This window comes from Brienomyrus brachyistius, chromosome 14 (genome assembly GCF_023856365.1).
Source record: "Brienomyrus brachyistius isolate T26 chromosome 14, BBRACH_0.4, whole genome shotgun sequence".
Taxonomy (NCBI): Eukaryota; Metazoa; Chordata; class Actinopteri; order Osteoglossiformes; family Mormyridae; genus Brienomyrus; species Brienomyrus brachyistius.
In genome coordinates, this window is record NC_064546.1 from 12,914,901 (window position 1) to 12,934,495 (window position 19,595).

At 48.2% G+C, this 19,595-nt stretch overlaps 1 protein-coding gene across 3 annotated transcripts in view; it reads left to right on the forward strand.

Moving 5' to 3' along the window:
• The window catches only part of ccdc88c (coiled-coil domain containing 88C), a 50,680-nt gene that overhangs the window by 26,838 nt on the left and 4,247 nt on the right, over positions 1-19,595 (forward strand). For 2 of the 3 annotated variants that reach the window (XM_048974300.1, XM_048974299.1), the window contains 20 exons: positions 25-171; positions 273-417; positions 2,257-2,438; positions 2,554-2,691; positions 3,284-4,354; positions 4,464-4,591; positions 6,752-6,893; positions 7,626-7,796; positions 9,034-9,195; positions 9,615-9,892; positions 11,199-11,342; positions 11,829-12,015; positions 12,287-12,432; positions 12,969-13,058; positions 13,141-13,403; positions 14,439-14,597; positions 16,109-16,264; positions 16,686-16,748; positions 16,893-16,961; positions 17,403-17,674. In XM_048974300.1, the coding sequence (XP_048830257.1) occupies positions 25-171; positions 273-417; positions 2,257-2,438; positions 2,554-2,691; positions 3,284-4,354; positions 4,464-4,591; positions 6,752-6,893; positions 7,626-7,796; positions 9,034-9,195; positions 9,615-9,892; positions 11,199-11,342; positions 11,829-12,015; positions 12,287-12,432; positions 12,969-13,058; positions 13,141-13,403; positions 14,439-14,597; positions 16,109-16,264; positions 16,686-16,748; positions 16,893-16,961; positions 17,403-17,674 (4,113 nt within the window). The remainder of the gene's footprint in view (positions 1-24; positions 172-272; positions 418-2,256; positions 2,439-2,553; positions 2,692-3,283; positions 4,355-4,463; positions 4,592-6,751; positions 6,894-7,625; positions 7,797-9,033; positions 9,196-9,614; positions 9,893-11,198; positions 11,343-11,828; positions 12,016-12,286; positions 12,433-12,968; positions 13,059-13,140; positions 13,404-14,438; positions 14,598-16,108; positions 16,265-16,685; positions 16,749-16,892; positions 16,962-17,402; positions 17,675-19,595) is intronic. The other variant, XM_048974301.1, reaches the window with a different exon arrangement.

A 19,595-nucleotide genomic window follows, 5' to 3' on the forward strand; every position in this document is an offset into this window, starting at 1 on the left:
AATGTCGCCATCATGTACCTGCAGGAACTGCGGGAGGACAACCTGACTCTGCTGGAGACGAAGGCCATGCTGGAGGAGCAGCTGGTGGGGGCCCGGGGGCGCTGTGACAGGCTTCACGAGCTGGAGAAGGAGAACCTGCATCTGCGTTCCAAGCTGCACGATGTGGAGATGGTGAGGGGCAACGACCTCGCACCTCCCAAACTGCTGCCGCCCTCCCGGGACTCTCGTTTGGTCTTCACATCTGACCCCCACACCCATTCCTCCTCACTCAGGACCGCGACGCGGACAAGAAGCGCATCGAGGAGCTGGTGGAGGAGAACATGGCACTGGAGATCTCGCAGAAGCAGAGCATGAACGAGTCGGCCCATCTGGGCTGGGAGCTCGAGCAGCTGGCCAAGAACAGCGAAGCCAGTGAAAGTCAGTGCCCAGCTACTGCATACCCTGCCACTCTCACAACAGGGACAAGACAAGATGCTTCACCGATGCTTATAAGTTGTCAATAAAGTTTTATTAATGAAATAGTAACACTGATAAGCCTCTCTGTAACCCTCCCTGTCACATGAGTCGGGTATGGAACTCTTTATCTCTGATCAGAAGGTCACCAGTTCAGATCCCGGGGTTGGCAGTGTAGTTTCACCACTGGGCCCCTAAGCAACACCCTTAATCCCCCAAATGTTCTAGCAGTTGGCTGATCTTGCTTTTTCAATTGTATGTCGCTTTGGATAAAAGCGTCTGCTAACTAAATAAAATATAAATGTTTTCGATTGAAGGAACTTACAGAAATGCTATAGATACCATAGCGATACGTTTGCTTCGGGTCGTACCAGCAAAGACATGACTAAACGTGAAGGAGACGGACGGCCACGCCAGTCTTCAGGCCTTGTTATAACTGGTTTGCCTGTGTATGCAGCTCCATTCCAGGCTGTTTTCGGCATCTTTCACTCAGCACTTGCGGCATTATTTTAACCCTTAAATCTCTGCCTTCAGCTTGTTGGCAGCGTAATTTGCTTTCCATTCCCTAATGGGAGTGAGTCGGCAGATGCCACCTCAGCGTCTTGTAGCCCTGAAACATCAACAAAAATATAGCTTAGCACAGTTAGCGTCAAAAAGTAGCATCGGGTGAATTTTTTTCAATACGTCTGTCTACTTTGATTTGGCCCTTAAAGGAGAAACAGACAAAACCCGTTTGTCCAAACCCAGAGCCAAGACTCATTCCACCAAAACATAATATGGACTGATTTGGTCATAGAATGAACCTTCAGCCTAGATATCTGAAGCAGCAATTTCAGTTTAGGGAAGCCAAGACCAGCTAGTAAATGACTCCGCTCTGGTGTACGAGTATAAAATACTCTGTAGTTGCATATTAAACACTGGATGCCTGGTGCGGTATGTACTATAGTAAGAATACTTCCTGGAGAATCAAAGCGATGGTGTGACCGGCAGATATAAAGCTGGACTGTAGTTAGCAACCCCACACCGAAGTCCCAGCTGATGGTGTAGATGCAGAGATCCACACGCAGTACAAGTCAAACGTTTTCCACGTCACTGGTTTTTAACACTTGTCCATTTATTTCAAAAACTGCTGATTTTTTTTTATTCCTGTTAAGCACTGGAAAGTTGAGCGAACAACTGAATGAAAATATAAGTCAAATAAAACAAGTTTCCTTTATAGGATGGAAAGAGTATGTAACAGTGCATGTCTGACATCCTGTTAACTGGTTGTGTGGTGATGGCATAGTCAAATTCTAGTCCAGGGGTGGCCAATCTTATCCTCAAAGGGCCGGTGCGTGTGCGGGTTTTCACTGCAACTCCTTAATTAGATCACTAATCAGAGGACTGATTGGTTGAAGAGTCCTCACACCTGGGTTTGAACAGCTGACCTACAGGCTATTTCAAAAACCTGCATACACACCGGCCTTTTGCGGATAAGATTGGCCACCCCTGGTCTAGGCTGCCCTTTAACTTGAAATGCACTAGTTAACTGTTTCATCCCGTGAAACAGAGCAGTATGTAATGTCCCTTGTACAAAGAATGCTTCGAATTTTCTCTGCTGTTATAACTGCTAGAGGAGGCTACTTTGATGAATCAAAAATACAACATTTTCTTGCTAATAAAGGTACTCAAATGATGAACATACTGTACATTTATTTAAAGAATTTTTAGTGTATTTTTGGTAAATGTCAATTGAGTAACATGCAAATGTAGAATATCTCAGTGAGGCACAGACACTCAGAGAGATTCTGTTTCCGCCAACAGCCCGCAAATCGTTCGTGCTGGAGCTGAATGAGTCCGTGTCCAGCCGCTTGCTGAAGCTGGAGAAGGAGAACCAGGGCCTCCAGAGCACCATCCAGGAGCTGCGGGAGGCCTCGGTGTCTCTGGAGGACGGCTGCCTGCGTGCCCAGGAACTGGAGAAGGAGAACCAGGGCCTCAGCAAGAAGGTATTGGGCTTTCCAAAGAGGTGGCAGCAAAGTCATCAGTGGAACTCCTGCAAGTTCCTGAATATTTCAGCGATGTTTGTCGTGTGGTTTCTTATTTGCTTTGCGTTTTCTACAGCTGGAGAGGCTGCAGACGCTGCTGGACGAGGAAAAGCAGGCCACCAAAGATGTGGAGAAGTTAGGAGATGAGCTGCGTAAGGACAAGCAGAGGCTGCAGAAGAGCCTGGAGACGGTTCAGGCTGACGGGGACAGACAGGTGCATGAGCATGGTCACCTTCTGCCTGCCTTTGGTCACCTTCTGCCTGCCTTTGGTCACCTTCTGCCTGTCTTTGGTCACCTTCTGCCTGTCTTTGGTCACGTTCTGCCTGCCTTTGGTCACCTTCTGCCTGCCTTTGGTCACCTTCTGCCTGTCTTTGGTCACCTTCTGCCTGCCTTTGGTCACCTTCTGCCTGCCTTTGGTCACCTTCTGCCTGCCTTTGGTCACCTTCTGCCTGCCTTTGGTCACCTTCTGCCTGCCTTTGGTCACATGCCTTATCACAGTGGTGCTGAATGTACAGTTATAAATAAATGTAATAAGTAAATGCTTTAAATAGTAGGTGCGTCCAGGCTTTTGAGCGATACTTGACAGTTTTGAATGGAGGCTCTTGTCATTGTAGGTTATTTGGTGGCAAGAGGAAAGTTTGGAGCTTTGATGGTTTTACCATTTAAATGTGCGATTAATATTTTTTTTTAGAACAGAAGGTCCCTCGAGTCACATGGATGTGATTGTCCAAAATTACTGGCTGTAGCTGTGTGCTTGTTGCCCAGTGATTGTTATATGGATGTTAAAACTTGTGTCTGGGCCTCAGATCTTGGAACTGGAGCAGGAGAAGCAGCATCTGAGCCAGGCGGTGGCCTCCCTCCGCAAGCGAGCCCAGGCCGACAGCGAGGCCCGCGTGCGGGAGGTGGAGAAAGAGAACCGCATCCTTCACCAGACCATCTCAGACACGGGTGGCAAACTGACCCGCCTGGAGGCGGAGAAGAGGCAGGCCGTGAAGGAGTCGGAACAGCTTCGCGAGCAGGCCGAGCGGGCCGAGGACCTGGATATGGAGCTGGCCCGTCTGGAACGAGGCCGCGAGCTGCTGCAGAAGCAGGTGGCCGCCTTGCAGATCACCTGCGACAAGGCCGAGGCCCTGGGGCAGGAGAACGCCGCCCTGGAGCAGGACAACCGGAGGCTGAAGAAGCTGGCCGATGCGGCCAGGAACTCGGCGCTGCGTCTAGAGGCGCTGGAGAAGGACCACCAGCAGCTGGCCGAGGAGAACCTGGACCTCCGCCGCAAGCTGGAGGCGCTGAAGGCGGCCGACGTAAAGCTGTCACAGCTCCAGCAGGAGAATGCGGAGCTGGAACGCGAACGGGAGCAGCTGAGCTGCGACGTCAACGACCTCCGGGCCCTGGGGAAGAAGGCCGAGCGCCTGGAGCTCAGCTGCCAGAGCCTGAGCTTGGAGAAGCAGCGGCTGCAGAGGTCACTGGACGACAGCACTGCCAAGGCCCAGGGGCTGGAGAGGGAGCTGAGCGAGGCGGAGGGGGAGAGTCAACAGCTGCGTAGGGAGCTGGAGGAGCTGCGAGCCGCTGGCAGGCGTCTGGAGGGCCTGGAGGCGGAGAGACGGCGGGCAGACCAGGAGCTGGCGCAGATGGAGAAGGAGCGCAAGCAGCTGGAGAAGGAGGCTCGGAGACTCCGGCAGCAGCTGGAGGTGAAGGAGGCTGCGCTGGACGAGAGCAGTCTGCGGCTGACCAGCCTGGAGAAGGAGAACAGCGCTCTGGACAGGGAGCTGAACCGTCTGAAGGAGACTGCCAGCAGGGTGAAGGAGCTGGAGTGGGAGAACAAGGAGCTACAGAAACAGGCCACCATTGACAAGAGGACCCTGGCCACTCTTAGGGAGGTAGAGCATCAAAGGGCCGCGGGAGGAGCTGTGGGAGGGGCAGGTCATGTGACTGCAGGTCATGTGACTGCAGGTCATGTGACTACACATGTGGCTGTGCTTACTTCAGGATCTGGTGAATGAGAAGCTGAAGGTCCAGCAGCAGTGGAACGAGCTGGAAGCCCTGAATCAGGAGCTAGAGAAGATCGGGCTGAACCGGGAGAAGCTCCTGCAGGAGGAACACAGCTCTGAGGACAGGTATGGGCGTCGCACGTCAAGTCTAAATGCAGTTTGCATGTAGACAGTGTAAAATGTATTCCTCCACACTTCCATCCAATCAGGAATGGTGTATTAATCTAATCAACCTGGCAGTGACCCCCCATTTTCCCCCAGTAGGACATCCCAGACAAATGCATTCTTGAATATTTCATCTTTCAGTAGAAATATGCCTAAAAGATGCCTAAACACGAACAGCCTTTTAAAACCTGGCCCCTATCACGTTGGCAGCGATTACTATTTTTTGTGGAAGGCTGTGAAAAGGTTTTGTTACTAATATACTCTGCCAAGTTGAGAGATGGCGAGAGCGCACCTTAAGCCAGTACCACATGAATATTGTGGCGTGTTCAGACTATTGTTAAACTTGCATTGCCTTTTGCTGAAGAGGGTTTTCATTATACATCTGTCTGGTCGCTCTCTGCACGCTGCCTGCTGGCGGTCGTCTGGCAGTTGTGGGTGAGTTGATTCTAAGTTCCTGTCCAGTTGTGTGCCGTTTGATGCTGTAGTACGTCCTCATTAGGGGCATCATGCCAGTGTGTGTGTTGGGGGGGGTGGGTGGGGGGCTTTTCTGGCTCATTTTAGAGAACATTAAATTGTGAATTTAATTATGATTGCACTGCACTTACTGCTTTTCACTGATGACGACAGAGAATGCCGCATGCCTATATAAATGCAGTAGAAGGTTGCGAGCATAAACACTTGATGTCCGCTGCCAAGACGGGAGCGAACGGTCAAACCGAACGGCAGGTCAGGCTTGCTTTTGGATTTCTCTAGAATCCTGAAGCACCCATAAAAGCAGTAGATGAGGGTGAGCTGCAGTTTCTGTCGGCTGCATCCTCAGGTATGCGCAGTGTTTGAAAAATCAGTTCCTGTCATAACTGGCATGACTGTCAGACACTGGACATCACTGTTAGATTAACATCACAGTTAGATTCTGTGCAGCTGATGCAGCTAAACAAAAAAAAAAGAATCTGTTCCCTGTTTAAATGAGAATTACATAGAAGTATGTTGTGCCTTAAGTATTTGTTAAGTAAATAGTATTTTTTTTTTTTTGCTTTGGACGCAGCAGTCTGTTTTGTCAGCAAGGGCAATATCATTGCAGTATGGAAGAAAGGTTTTTCTAGAAAATCCAATGAGCTTGGAGTTGTAAATAAAGAAAGTTCCCTATTCAGTTTTTCGTGGATTACAGCATGGTCATAAAATATTCAGAGACTTATTTCAGTTGTTGACATCACTGTGCCAAAAGTCAGATTCAAGTCTTCACTGGAATGTATTTAAAATGAAACGGAAGAAAATAGCATTTTGTAAGTATTTTGGTCGTTTCGGTATAATAAGCTACTGATGTAGGGTATAATTAGATTACGGATTCAGACTCTGATCCATTTTAGAACATCCATGTGGTGACCTGGAGTGTTTAGGCCTTCAGAACCGGCCTTTTATCTCCGCATCACGCCATCATTAAAGTGGGCAGGCATATTGTGCGTAATTCGGGAATCTCACGAGCAAAATTAGCGTTTTTATTGCAGCAGCGGCTTGCGTCTGGGAATGGATGATTACAGGGAGGGCCTGTTTTATGCTGGTTTTCGCTTACACTTTGCTGGCATGGTCCCCTAGGTGGCACTCAGAAATCAGCTGAATTCAGCTCTCTCTCAACTCTTAATGGAAATATTGATTTTTTTTTGGTGATGTTTAATTTTATTGCCACTAAGAGGTTTCCTTTACTTTTAGTGAGAACTCGACACAAGGCAGGGCTGTCTTTTCAACAGCCTAGATAATATCTGAAGCACTCGTTTCAGTTTAGGGCAACCAAGCCCAGCTAGTGAATGATTCAGCTCTTATATACGAGTTATAAAATACTCAGTAGTTGTATATGTGCACGTGCCCTGTGGTGGTATATGTGCACGTGCCCTGTGGTGGTATATGTGCACGTGCTTTGTGGTGGTATATGTGCACGTGCTTTGTGGTGGTATATGTGCACGTGCTCTGAGGTGGTATATGTGCACATGCTCTATGGTGGTATATCTGCACGTTCCTGGTGGATCATAGCATGGTTGTGGCCAGCCTGGCATTTAACATCCCTTCAAGCAAACCACGTCTTGTGCATTTAGGCTCCTTGTGACTTTGGTCCCCTCTGTCCCACAGCAAATACAAGATCCTTGAGACAAAGATTGAGTCAGCACTGAAGACGACCTTGGAGATCCGTGAGGAGAAGATCCAGGCTCTGGAGTCTCGTCTGGAGGAGTCGGGCAGCTTGAATCAGCAGCTACGTGTGGAGCTTATGACTGTGAGTGGAAAGGTCCTGAACTCCAGCCAGACCCCCACCCCCCACGTGAGTGATGCTTGTGAGAGTTTTACTTGCACAAAAATGTTCTGAGGGCAGAACAGAAATCATTTTTGTGTAAGTAAAACTCGTATAGTAAGATACTCGTATAGTATCTGTGACTTTATGTCACAAGTAAGGCTGAGGCCAGCAAGGAGGGACAGGATATGGAGTTGAGGGGGGAAAATCCCTGGAAGAGTAGCGTTTGTTTAGGGACATTTGGAGGGGGGCGAATGGGAAGGCCGGTTGGAGGCTGAGGTTGACCGAGTCAGGGAGGCTCGCTTTAGTCTCGAGCCAGACGCGGCTCACGGCTCGCTGGTGGTCCAGGCAGCAGGTGACAGTGATCTCTGGGAGGTTACCTTCCACGCTGTCTATAGTCAGAGAGAAGCATAAGCAGGTAACTCTCCAACCATCCTCTACTTCTTCCTACTCAAAACATGGGGAGGTGCCTCTGCGGTGACTGGGGTGCTGTTGGCAGGTCTCACGGGCAGTTCCACGGCCCTCCGTGGGGATGGCACAGTGGCTGACGGCTGATCCCTGGGCTTTGGCTGATCCCTGGGCTTTGGCTGATCCCTGCGCTCTCTCATTTTGTCATTCACTTCCCGTCGTCCTCACACCAGGGGGCAGTGTTTTGCAATGTGGGTTTTTTCATGCGTTTCCTTTCCTCACGTGTCTCCTCTGTGTTCTGGCTGGCAGGTGAAGAGGAACCTGGAGGCCCTAAAGCAGAGACAGGAGGAGGAGGCCCATTCCCAGGCTGCAGACCAGGCACAGGAGGGGCCAGGCCTGGAGAAATGGAGCGCAGAGCAGAGAGAGGCCACAGCGCAGCTTCTCCGACTCAAAGACCGACTCATCGACATTGAGAAGAACGTGAGTACGAGAGCGAGAACCTAGCAGGCTAGAACAGCCATTCTCAATCCATAGGTCGCAACCCAAACTTGGGTTGCGGCAAGTTCTGAAAGGGTGGCGAGGCACAGTTGGAAATGTAAGCGTTTGAAAACATGCAAGTTCCTATTTTGATCCATGATCAGGTTTCCCAGCCCCAATCCTAGAATTAACCTATATAAACGGGTCCTGAGTCTGCAAAAGCTTAGCGCAAAACTAGCGAACACTCAACCAATCCAAGAAGCCAAACCACAGACGCTTAATTTAAAATTCACTGGCCCAATCAGATTTGTGCGATAGGCATTGACTGGCTTAAATTGCAGAGTGCGCTGCGTGCTTGATCATAGTGTTAATTTAAAGCTATACGTGATATAGGGTCACGGCTGAGCTGGCGTGGTAAACATTGGGTCACAGGGCAAAAAAAGGTTGAGAATACCGGGCTGGAATACTGCATAGCTGCCGTACATATGTGTAGGGAATACCTTTGGAAGCCTAGATTGAAATGCCTGGTATTTTATTTATAGTATTCTATATTTATGTATTTTTCTATATTTTTATATTTATATAGTCTTCTCCTTTAGTAGGCATTTCTAACATTAATGGACATTATTGTCCTGTAGACATTAGCTTCAGGAAAACAGAAGACCTATTATATAATGAGAGCTCTTTACGTACACACGGGGAGGGGGAGGGGGGTCATTTGTGGGCCGATGTACGGCTCAGTGGGTTAGGACACTGTGCTTGTGATTGGAAAGTCGCTGGTTCTAAGTTTTAGTTCTGTAGAGTGATTCCAACATTGGGTTCATAACCTCCAACTGGTTCAGGGACTGTCTGACCCTGCCTTCTCAAAAAAAAAAGAATATATATATATATATATATATATATATATATATATATATATATATATATATATATGTATAATGTATAAAAGCAACTCGTAAAATAAATGAATGTGAATTTTATAGGAAAAAAAATCTATTTGAGTTGAGAGAACTTGATTGAGGCTGGATTTTTACTTTCTGGATCTGAAATTTCCACCTCTGGCCCATACGTCATTTGCAAAGATTAATATAAGATCTTGTGCTACATGAGGTAGAACGGCGTACAAGTGAAGTACATGTCTCACTTAAAATCTGTGCATTCTTACTTGTTTATGTAATAGTGGAGCACTGCGATATAAATGCTCAGCTTCACTGTGCATCTACTGCCTGCACGTACCCAGAATGCCGCACTGCTGACAGAGAAGCAGCTGTTGAAGGAGCAGCTCAGGCAGCTGGACTCGCAGAACACGCAGCTGAACGCGCAGCTCCTGGGTCTGCAGAGGCAGTCGGCCTCGCAGCAAGAGCACAGCACGGCTCTGCACACGCAGATGGCTCAGCTGCAGGTCGGTCGCCTCGCTCGCCCCTCGCCTCGCTCGCCCCTCGCCTCGCTCGCCCCTCGCCCCACTGGTACTTATTCTTAATTTTTTATTTTACCAGCTTAACCTTGGGAGTGGAAATATAGTCCTTATTAGCTCTTGCCTTTCAGAATACACTTTTAATTAGCACCTGATTTACACCTGAAAGGAGCTACACCACGTGGTTCGTTAGACCTGAAGATGCTGAGCCCAGGGGGTTTCCTACCCTGAACCTTAAGGGCTGAGTTCATCTGTTTTGTAGCACTTAGTTCTGGTTGAGTGGGAAAAAAAGTTGCTTCTGCAAGGATTAGAAGGCAGGCGGGATCTGCCCTGTCACGTTCCCTATCAAACATAAATTAAATGCAAAGTGTGCTCTTTTCACTGGGTTCTCCTGCTCTTTGCGTCAGGTGGAGAAATCCACACTGAGCTCCCAGGGCGCCTCCCTGCTGGCCCAGAACGCTGCACTGCAGGGCCAGGTGCAGACACTAGAGGGCGAGCTGGAGGCCCTGCAGCGGCAGAGGGAGGAGGTGAGGACGGCCCACGAGGGCATCCTGCTGGACCACGAGCGCCTGCTGACCGTCCACGAGCATCAGGCCGCCGAATACGAGCAGCTCATTGGCCAGCACACGGCGCTGAAGACAGCTCAGCGTGGTCTGGAGCAGGAGCACCGCGTGCTGGAGAACAAGTGGGCATCCGCCATCTTCACGTGGATAAATGGTCTTTAGGGAAGAAAAGTGAAAGTCACACTACAAGAGTCTAGGGCCGTACTGCAAAGAAGGCAGCAGGATATCGCCCAGAGTACACGAGGGCTGGTTTTGCGCTGTAACTTTTACACCATGCAGTTACACATTCACAGTAGGACAGTATTACTGTAGCATGGTATGCCGCAGTTTTTGGTTCGTTTGAAAATTCGATATAGCGCTACTTTCGAAAATACTGTCAAAATCCCTTATGTAGTGGTCTACTCTCTGGACGGAATGACGGTATGAACAATTAGTTTCCGCCCAGGCTTACTTCAAGGACATCATCTACGGGAAAGCGGAGGACGACAGGCAGGACGGTTTTATTTAGGCAGTTTCTTGCCTTTTGTTTCCAATAAGAAAGTGTCTAATTAGTTAAGTTGGGAATTGTTTAGCTCGCCGAACAGCAGATTGCGTATGTGCGGATGTACAGCTGGTGGCCACACGGGGGCAGCAGAGCGGCAGGGTTACACAGTCAGTGCAGTAAATAGTGTCCAGAGGCTTGCGACTGTATTGAAGGAGAGTCTAAAGTAGGACGATAGCTAGAGGGCGGAGTATCAAAGGATGGTAAGAAGAGCGATCCCACGATTACCGTACAGTGTTACTTAGCCTCTCTCTCATAAGGTTTGCTTTGTGACTTTTGTTGTCAAACATACAGTCCACACCCTTGTTTTCCTTTACTGCCTCGGAAAGCTGGCTTCCCGCCCTGCATATCACGACCCCTAGATAAATAATGAGAGCAATTAAGTGATAAGCAGTTGGCTTACTGAGAGATATACCAGCATCCTGTGGTTGTCAGGTGGCTTGTGCAACAAGGGGTGTGTTTCCGCCGTGCTTGGGAACCTGCAGAGCATGCTGCTTAGCTTGCCTATCAGTGTTGTGTGACTACCGCAGCCCCCCCCGCTAGCACGCGATGCCCCCCACCCCCCCCGCAGAACCCACATTCTTCCTTGTCCCTTAAGTTACAGCCTAATTTTTTTAAATTTAAACGAAATTTAATTCACAAAATGTAGCGCAGTAATAGTAAATAGAAAATGCCTTCATGCACGGTTAACGACCTAGTAAAGCAAAAAGTGCAGCGTTATAAAAAAATCTATTTATTTTTTCTCGCCGCTCTCTCCGCCGCTGAATGACAATGGTCAGTGGATCGCGACCCGCCAGTTGAGAAACAGTGCAAACACAGTGATTCCCACTGAGCTTTTGTTGAAGTGCGGTTTATATTGGTTATTTATACTGCCGCCATGCTGGCAGGTACGCTATGCTGGTGTCACAGAAGTCTGCCGTGGAGGAGCTGGAGACTGCAGTGCAGAAAGTGAGGGACAAACTTGAGGGGGAGATCGAGAAGAACTCTCTCATCCTGACAGAGAACCAGAGCCTGCACAGGGACATTGACAGGTGAGCACGTCTGGATAGACTTCTGTAATGTGTGGCAGTGCCAGACAGATACAGGAGAAGCTGAAGTGCATTTTCCTGGCCAGGATACTGACCTCAAAGTGCAGAGGACATCTGATTTGTAGAGATGTATCGTAAACATGCATGACTACTTAAAACTGATCATTGATCTACCAGTGAGGGGTTTTTTTTGGACGTTGTGATAATATCCCCGTATAGGAACTGAGGATTCTTATGTTAGACTTCCTACTGAGGTTCACGCGATCTGCGCATCTGGCAAAATTTCCATGTCAGTGTACCGCTATACAAACGACAGAGTGCTTTTGCGTTGAATTGCACAGATCGAATTTTCCGAAGGCAGAGTCACGGTCACAGAGGACTCAACTCCTTGGCTGAGACAAAATCTTGGTCTGGATTTTTTTATTTTCTGGACCTGAAGTGTCCACCTCTGTGCTTATTATTTATCTCTGCCCCTGTCACCTGCTACAGGCTGCTGCAGGCACATGAGCAGCTGAGAAAGGAATACGATGGGCTCCAGCTGCAGTCCAAGGACCTGAAAACGTCACTGAACAATGCACAGCTGGACCTGAACCGGTGGCAGGCCAGATATGACCAGCTGAAAGAGAAACACCAGCACCTGGACATCTCCCACACCAAGCTAGGCAACCACTGTGAGGTGTGAGCCTGTGTGTTCATCACGGATTCTGCCCGCTTGAATTTACCTCCCAGGAAGTAGAATCGGGCCAAGTTCCTGTGGCGGGAATGTGATAGAAGTTCATGGCTCTTCAAAAAAGTTCCTGTGGTGGAAAGAGGGCCTGTTTGTCTCCCTCTGCTGGTCACACTGCTTAAACATCCCTGTGTGGTTGTCATTGATACCAATTACACTGCAGTTTAAGGAAGAAGTGGCACATAGATTGATAGCCCTCTGCTTTAATCTCGGCCTTTAGCTGCTGACTCGTCTGAAGGGCAACCTTGAGGAGGAGAACCACTACCTGCTGAGTCAGATCCAGATGCTGAGTCAGCAGAACCAGACTCTGCTGGAGCGGACCATGGAGAGCAAGGACATGTACCATGAGGAACAGAAGCAGTATATGTGAGTGTACATACGTGTGCTCGGTCACGTAGTAGAAAGAACTTGATATCTGCCTCTTTTTACATCTCCTGTCTCGCTCTCCTTTGAGATACACGGTCTAAGGCAAAGCTTGGGGTCCAAGCACAGGATCTGGCATCTATCTGGTACCCATGGAGCTTTTTGGGGGGTTAAGGGTCTCGCTCCTGGGCATGTGACGATTCTGCCAGGGACGGGATTCGAACTGGTGACCAGTGTTGGGGTAGTTACCCACAAAAATAATCTATTACATACAATTTCAGGTCCCGACAGTATAGAACCAGACCAAGGTTTTGTTTCAACTGACCAGTTGAGCATAAAGAGTCAAAAAGTCATAGAGGACTCAGCTGGTCGGTTGAAACAGAACCTTGGTCTGGATCTGAACTTTCAGGACCTGTAATGGGTTCGTTTTGTGAGTAACTGCCCCATCACTGCTGGTGACCTTCTGATCAGAGGCCTAACCCACAGACCCACACTGCAGTTCCATGTTTGTCTTGTAATATGTTCTTATTGTCTTTCAGTGACAAGTTAAATTCACTCAGGCGCCAGAAGGAGAAACTGGAAGAGAAGATTATGGATCAGTACAAGTTTTACGACCCCACCCCCAAGAAGTATGAAGGCTTCTGTTCACTTGTATTTGGCACCCAGTTATGTGTCTGGCAGCATTTACCCGGATCTCTGTCGCAATTCCAGGCGGAACCAGTGGGTCGGCGCCAAAGCTCTGGCAAAACTGATCAAGCCGAAGAAGGAGACTGGGCGCGAGCGCCTCCGCAGTGCCCCCGACATGCCGCTCCCTGCTCCCCCTCCCCATGACCACTCTGACGGGCTGCCCCCTCTGCCACCGCCCCCCCTGCCCCCGCGGCAGTCCCGCCGTAGTCTGGAAGGCACGGCACCCCACCCGGGCGGGGACAAGAGCAGCCGCTCGCCCAGCCTGACACCTACGCACAATAACAGGGGTATGGTGACGCCGTGCCCCTACTAAATACTGCCCCCTTCAGGTTGCCCTCCTTCACATATAATAAAAAGACCTACTGGGTGTGAAACAGGCTAATAGCCAAGAAAGTGGTTGAATATCTAGATCCTTTATTGTGATTTACGTCACACAGTAAACACTGACCTGTAAATTCTGGATTAAAAATTACACAACCGTGACTCAGTGGATGTAAACAATCGGTGCAAGACTGTGCACATAGATATAGACCGTAGATGGTGCGGAACAACATCAGGTAGGTGTCTGTCTGCAGAGTCTGGTTATGATCACAAGGTGGCTCCACCATAAGTTCCCGGAGGTGTGAGGCGAAAGTGCTAACCAGTGCACCGCTCAAGCATCATTCGGCTAGTTTCCATTGTTGGAGCTGTGAGAAATTGTATGATCCATCCAATGTTTTGGGGGATTTGGTAAGTACTTATATATCGATGTTAATGGCGTGTCCCTGCGGTAAAGGGGTGAAGGGATAAACATTTGCAGGCGGATATAATCATGTGCACTACGGTGATCTGATCCGGTGCCAGTGACCGTAGAAAACAGCCCTTGGATTCATTCTTGAGGTGTGAATGCTGTGTACTGGCATCATGTATTTTTGTTTTACTGAAATTTATTTTTGTTTTAAAAGTATATTTTTGAGGATCATAATTATATAATGCGGGGCGGCATGGTGGTGCAGTGGTTAGCACTGTTGCCTCACACCTCTGGGACCCGGGTTCGAGTCTCCGCCTGGGTTACGTGTGTGTGGAGTTTGCATGTCCTCCCCATGTCGTCGGGGGGTTTCCTCCATAGATAGCCTGAATGTGATGTTTAACAGCTGATTCCTCCCAAGACCATCATCAAGAGCGAGATGCTTAAACCGTTTTCCACCTTTTCGCTCTTCTGTCATGCAGTTCACCTGATCTTCATCTCTGTTCTTTCAGTAGCTTCTTGTCTTCCTCTGCTCACTCTGCCTCCTGTCTCCTGTCCCCTATTCTATAATAACCCCCCTCCCCCTTCTCTTTAGCACCCCTAGCAGCCATACAGTTGTGCCTTCCAAGAACTAAGGTCCAGGAGAAGGTGAAGCCGTCGAGGGGCTGCCTGACGTGGAACTTTCTCTCTGCACTCCTGCGATTCTGGGCCCCCTCTTCCCCACGCAGGCCTACCTCGCTCGGTGGACAGTCATGTTTGTTTCTGCCTTTATGTTCCCTGATCTCCATGGCCTTGCCTTTCAACCTCATCAATCTTCAGGCTTGCTCTCTCCCCCTCTGATGGACAGACCCCAACCAGTCTGCCTCTCATAAATTCCTCTCCGGTTCCTCAGTAATGCATTCAAATACGGAAACAGATTATTATGCTCTTACCTCTCCTGTTCCATTAATACTTGAAAATGTCCAAAAGCAAAAACCTCGTGAGCATGGACACTCTGCTGGACACACCTAGAATAAAGCTTCCCTCTTCCCCCGCAAATAAATTCCTCTCAGGTTCCTCAATGACACACAGATGGACACATATATAAACACATCGCCGCGCTCGTTGCAGTCCTTCCTGTTCCGTAGATACACAAAAAAAAGACGACGTCCAACAGCATACAATACGTTTCTGTGTGGTTTTTCAGTAACACTCATAAATGCACAAATAACAAATACGTTACTGTGCATTTTCTTCTTCAACCTGCCACATATGTGCACCGCACTACGCACAAAGCCAAAAAGGTGAAAGGTCGCTCCTCAGTCGTGCGTACACTTGTGACAGCTCACTCCAGTCCCTGGCCCTGATTCCAGACTCAGAGGAGTATTTTAGCAGTATCACTGAGCTATTAAAATGGAATTGGAAATGGAACTAGTCCTGCATCTGCAGTATATAGTTCAGCTTTTCAATCCCCAATTTTCAGATGCGACCCATGTGGTACCTCACATAGCCGCATTGGATTTGCAGAGACACTGTGCTGTTTGAATCCATGTACCGGATCGATACGAATGTCAGTGCGTGCACAGCCAATAATAATTCAGCCAATGAGAGGCTTGCAGGTTGAAATATCACTGCAGTGAGTGAGTGATGCCGCTTTGTTGACTATAAATCCTGCCTGTCTTTTGATTTCACTGCTAGGTTACTAATGAATGCTAAACAACAAACTTGCCCTCTCTCGCAGCAGGCTGGGTGGCTACATGAGTGTGTCAGTTGTGCAATACGCCTGCATGCTGCAAGTCGGCCTCCCCAACGCTGTCTACACACCGTATTGTTACCACAAGAAGAGAGATGAACCAGCACTATGGCATTCCCATTTCCTGTAGCGCCTCTCCGTGTTTAATCCGATAGCTTGCTATATCAGATTCCCGGCAGGGCTCGGTCTGACGTTTCAAGGGTGATGTGGGGGAGTCTCATTGCCACCTGGGCTCCTCCCCCAGTGCCGAAGAGAAAAACACTCTTCCTGTTGAAAGTATACAGTGGCTTTAGGCAGTTGGCAGCCTGTTTTGGTGTCTGTGGTTTTTTGAGAAGCGCTTCTGCTGGCCATGGGTTTTGATGCAAGTCTTCCTCCGGCCTACAATAGCTCACCTCAATTAACAAGAGTTAATATTTGTGATGTGTGTTGTGTCTGTAACAATAACACTAACATTTGCCTGCTGTGTCTCTTGGTTGCTACTGCGCTACAGTGTCAGGGAGAGACTCACTGACGGACCGTACCATTTTTTTCAGGCCAAGGGAGGGGACAGCATCGAACTGCGGGGGGCAGTGGAGATGGTGGGACTGGCCACGAGGAGCTGCTTTTGAGGTGCACAAACTCCCCCACCCGAAACAGCACCCCAGGACACACTTCCAGCTCCAGCACCAGGCTGGTGCACAGGCCCAGAGGTACAGCCCATTTTTCACTAATAATCCAAAGTATGCCATAGTAAAAAATGCAACTTAATGGCATAGTTCTCGTATGTTTGCATTAGTGGTGATATCTGATTTATTGGTGCTAGACATAAAGGCTGTTAGTGATTTCGTAAGGCAGAGATGTAAGTGTTCGTGCATAGTGACTGATCTTGTACTAGGCACATCACTTACTCGGCACATCACTTACTAGGCACATCACTTACTCGGCACATTATTTTATTTTTATGTACTTTATTTTGTTGTCTTGATTGTGCTTGATTATTTTGCATGACACCCCAAAGCAAACTCCTTATATGTAAAAGTATTTGACAGCAAATAGACTGTTCTGGAATGATTGATGTTTCTCTGTATGAGCTGTAGTAGCAAAGTCGCTGTTCCTTCTGTGCATCTGCAGATGAGCATGTGCGTCTGCAGTCCTTTGATGCGGTTTTCGTGACTGGTGTCCAAGGCAACACAGGTATGTGTTTCACCCGGATGGCAACACTACAGAATGGTGGCTCCTCGGGAAGTTGTGTTTAGTTAATCCTGATTTTAGTTGTGTTTAGTTAATCCTGATTTTAGTTGTGTTTAGTTAATCCTGATTAATTACGTAACCCCCTAGATTGCTGGCCCAACTCTACGGAAATCAGCCGAAATACATCCAGTAGCAACTCACCCATCAACTCTAGAGGTACTGTCCACATTCGCTGTCAAATTAGTTAAAAAGCTACTTTTAAATTTTTAAAAATTAAAAATAGAGTTGAACATGAATACGATTGGATATTACACATTTTGAGCATTTAGTATGTATATTGGACTTGGGAACATTGGATGAAATACAGAAAAACAGTGCGTTGCGTTATTAAACGGCGAGAGATGTGTACGTTCACAATTGCTAGAGATTGTAAGCGTGGCTGGGTGGGTGCATCCATCACCTAACATCAGTAGAAAGTATCACTAGCCAGGGAACAGATCAAAATTCAAAGTTTGACAACTGAATGTACATCGCTATCCCACCATGGTAAAGTGCAAAATATCATAAGTCAAACACTGTAAAGCGAGGAGCATCTGTGGTTTTTTCCCTCGTTATTTTATTTCCGCCTGATGGCTCTCTCTCTCCCTGCCCTGCCAGGCTCTGCGGAGCGACTCCATAGCCAAAGTGGCAGCCTGTCCAGTGATGACGTCGCCGGCCTGGGCCCCAAAGTGCAGGGCGTCCACGGGGACGCCTCTCTGGGCCGCCACAGCCCGCTTTCATCGCTGTCTCAATCCTCCACGCTGCCCTATGACTCCTCGCCGCAGAGGAGCGGCTCGCGCCCCGCCCGACGTCGTCCCCCGTCCCCTGGCAGCGAGATGGTCACTCTGGAGGAGTTTCTGCAGGAGACTAACACTCCCCCTGCCCCTGCGGTGAGCGAGCAGAGAGCCCAGCCCTCCAGAGCCTGGCCCAGATTAGAAAAAGTCAAAAATCCAACAGTCTGTGCCGATCAAATGAACCAGAGGTTCCAAGACCCTGGTCTGAAGTCCTCAGGGCTCCGCCAGGCCAGGCCAGGCTGGGGGAAGTGCCAGGACAATAGGATGGATGGATGGATGGATGGATGGATGGATGGATGGATGGATGGATGGATGGATGGATGGATGGATGATTGTCATTGTAAGTACAATGAGATTTCGTTTGGCACACGCCAGCAGATGCACAGTCTATTTACAATTAAATGGATTCTGAGGCATAAATAGAATCGGACAGTATGTACAGACACCATATATACACAATGTATATATGTGAGCAATTCACAGAGGCAGAGTTTATTAAGTGGTCTGAATGCACATAAATATGGATATTGCACATGCTGGGGTATTGCATCAGAATGTTGGAGATCAGTGCTGAGAGTTCAGAAGTGAGATGGATCTGGGGTAAAAGCTGTTCCTCAGCCGGGTTGTGTGAGTGTACTGGGTTCTGTAGCGTCTGCCAGATGGTCACAGAAGTCACAGACTGTCAAAGTTTTGATTGGTTGACACAAATAAATCACACCTGACAGGATGGGTGAGGCACCAGGCGCTCTGCGTCGCTGATGACACACCCACCAGTTTTTTGTCTTGTTTTGGTTTTCGTTTGGAGCACCAGCACTGTGGAGGAAAACAACATCATATGAACAGCACACTGCAACCCGGCAGCCAGTGCTACGCGCCAAGTCACTGCATTCTGTGGGGCTCAGAAATGGGTATGGTTATTTAAGTGGGAACTCGCAGGTCTACCAAACCATTTTGTATTTTTTTTGTCCATCTTCACCTAATACAGTGGTTCTCAATCCAGTTCCTGGTGCACCACTGGAATGCCAGAACAACATGAGTTAAATTACGGCCTGTGTTTATTGTCAATAATTATGAGGACTAACAGCTGATTCCTTCCAAGGAGGTTATTTTAATTTTTTTAAATCATATTGCTGGCTGTTCTTTCTCTACTACTTCTTCTTACTAACTATTAGTATTAAGTATTAAGGTTGCAACAGACTGCTCTTGTTGTGCTGAGTCACTGTCAACTGTCTTAAACAAAATAGCATGAGTTTGTAGTGTTGAGTCAAGACTCTGTGTAATGAGTCACATAAAACATACAATTTACAGCTACAGTTTTATGAATGTGTGCAGTCAGGGGCCTAACTAAGAATTCTGGGTCGCCTGACAAAATGTCACCTTGCCCCCCCCCCCCCCCATGATAACAATTGCCAAACTCTGTGGACAGGGGATCCACCTAGAGAATAGAGAAATAATTGCAATTTAAAAACCTATAAGTGTTCAACCAGTAATTTCTGGAAGCACCATTTGCATTTATATAGTAGTAGATTTATTCAGAGATTTATCAACTTTGCACATCTGGATGTGGAATTTAATTACAGTCTTTATTTAAAAATATGTTCGGGCTCCTTCAAATTGGTTTTCTATGGGGTTGAAGTCTGGGCCGTTCCAAGGCTTTGATCTTCCTTTTTGGGAGTCATCCCCTGCTTGACCTGCATGTGTGCGTCTGCTGCTTACTGTGCTGGGACATACAACTCCACTTCATCTTCACATTTCTGACAAAGGCCGAAATATCTCGACATTCCAAGCTAGCCATCATTCCATCTGTCGTGACTACGGCCCCCTGCACCAGCTAAAGAAAAACGACTCCAGTGCAGCCCCCCGTCAATGTGTCACAGCCGGTAAGGTGCCCTTTGGGTGACCATGTCCATTCTGCGCCAAACTTATCTCTTAGAAGTCAAGGGCCAGACATTCAGCCTCTATATCACTGAAGACTCATGGTTCAAATGGTGTATATTTTTTTTATATTTAGCTGAGT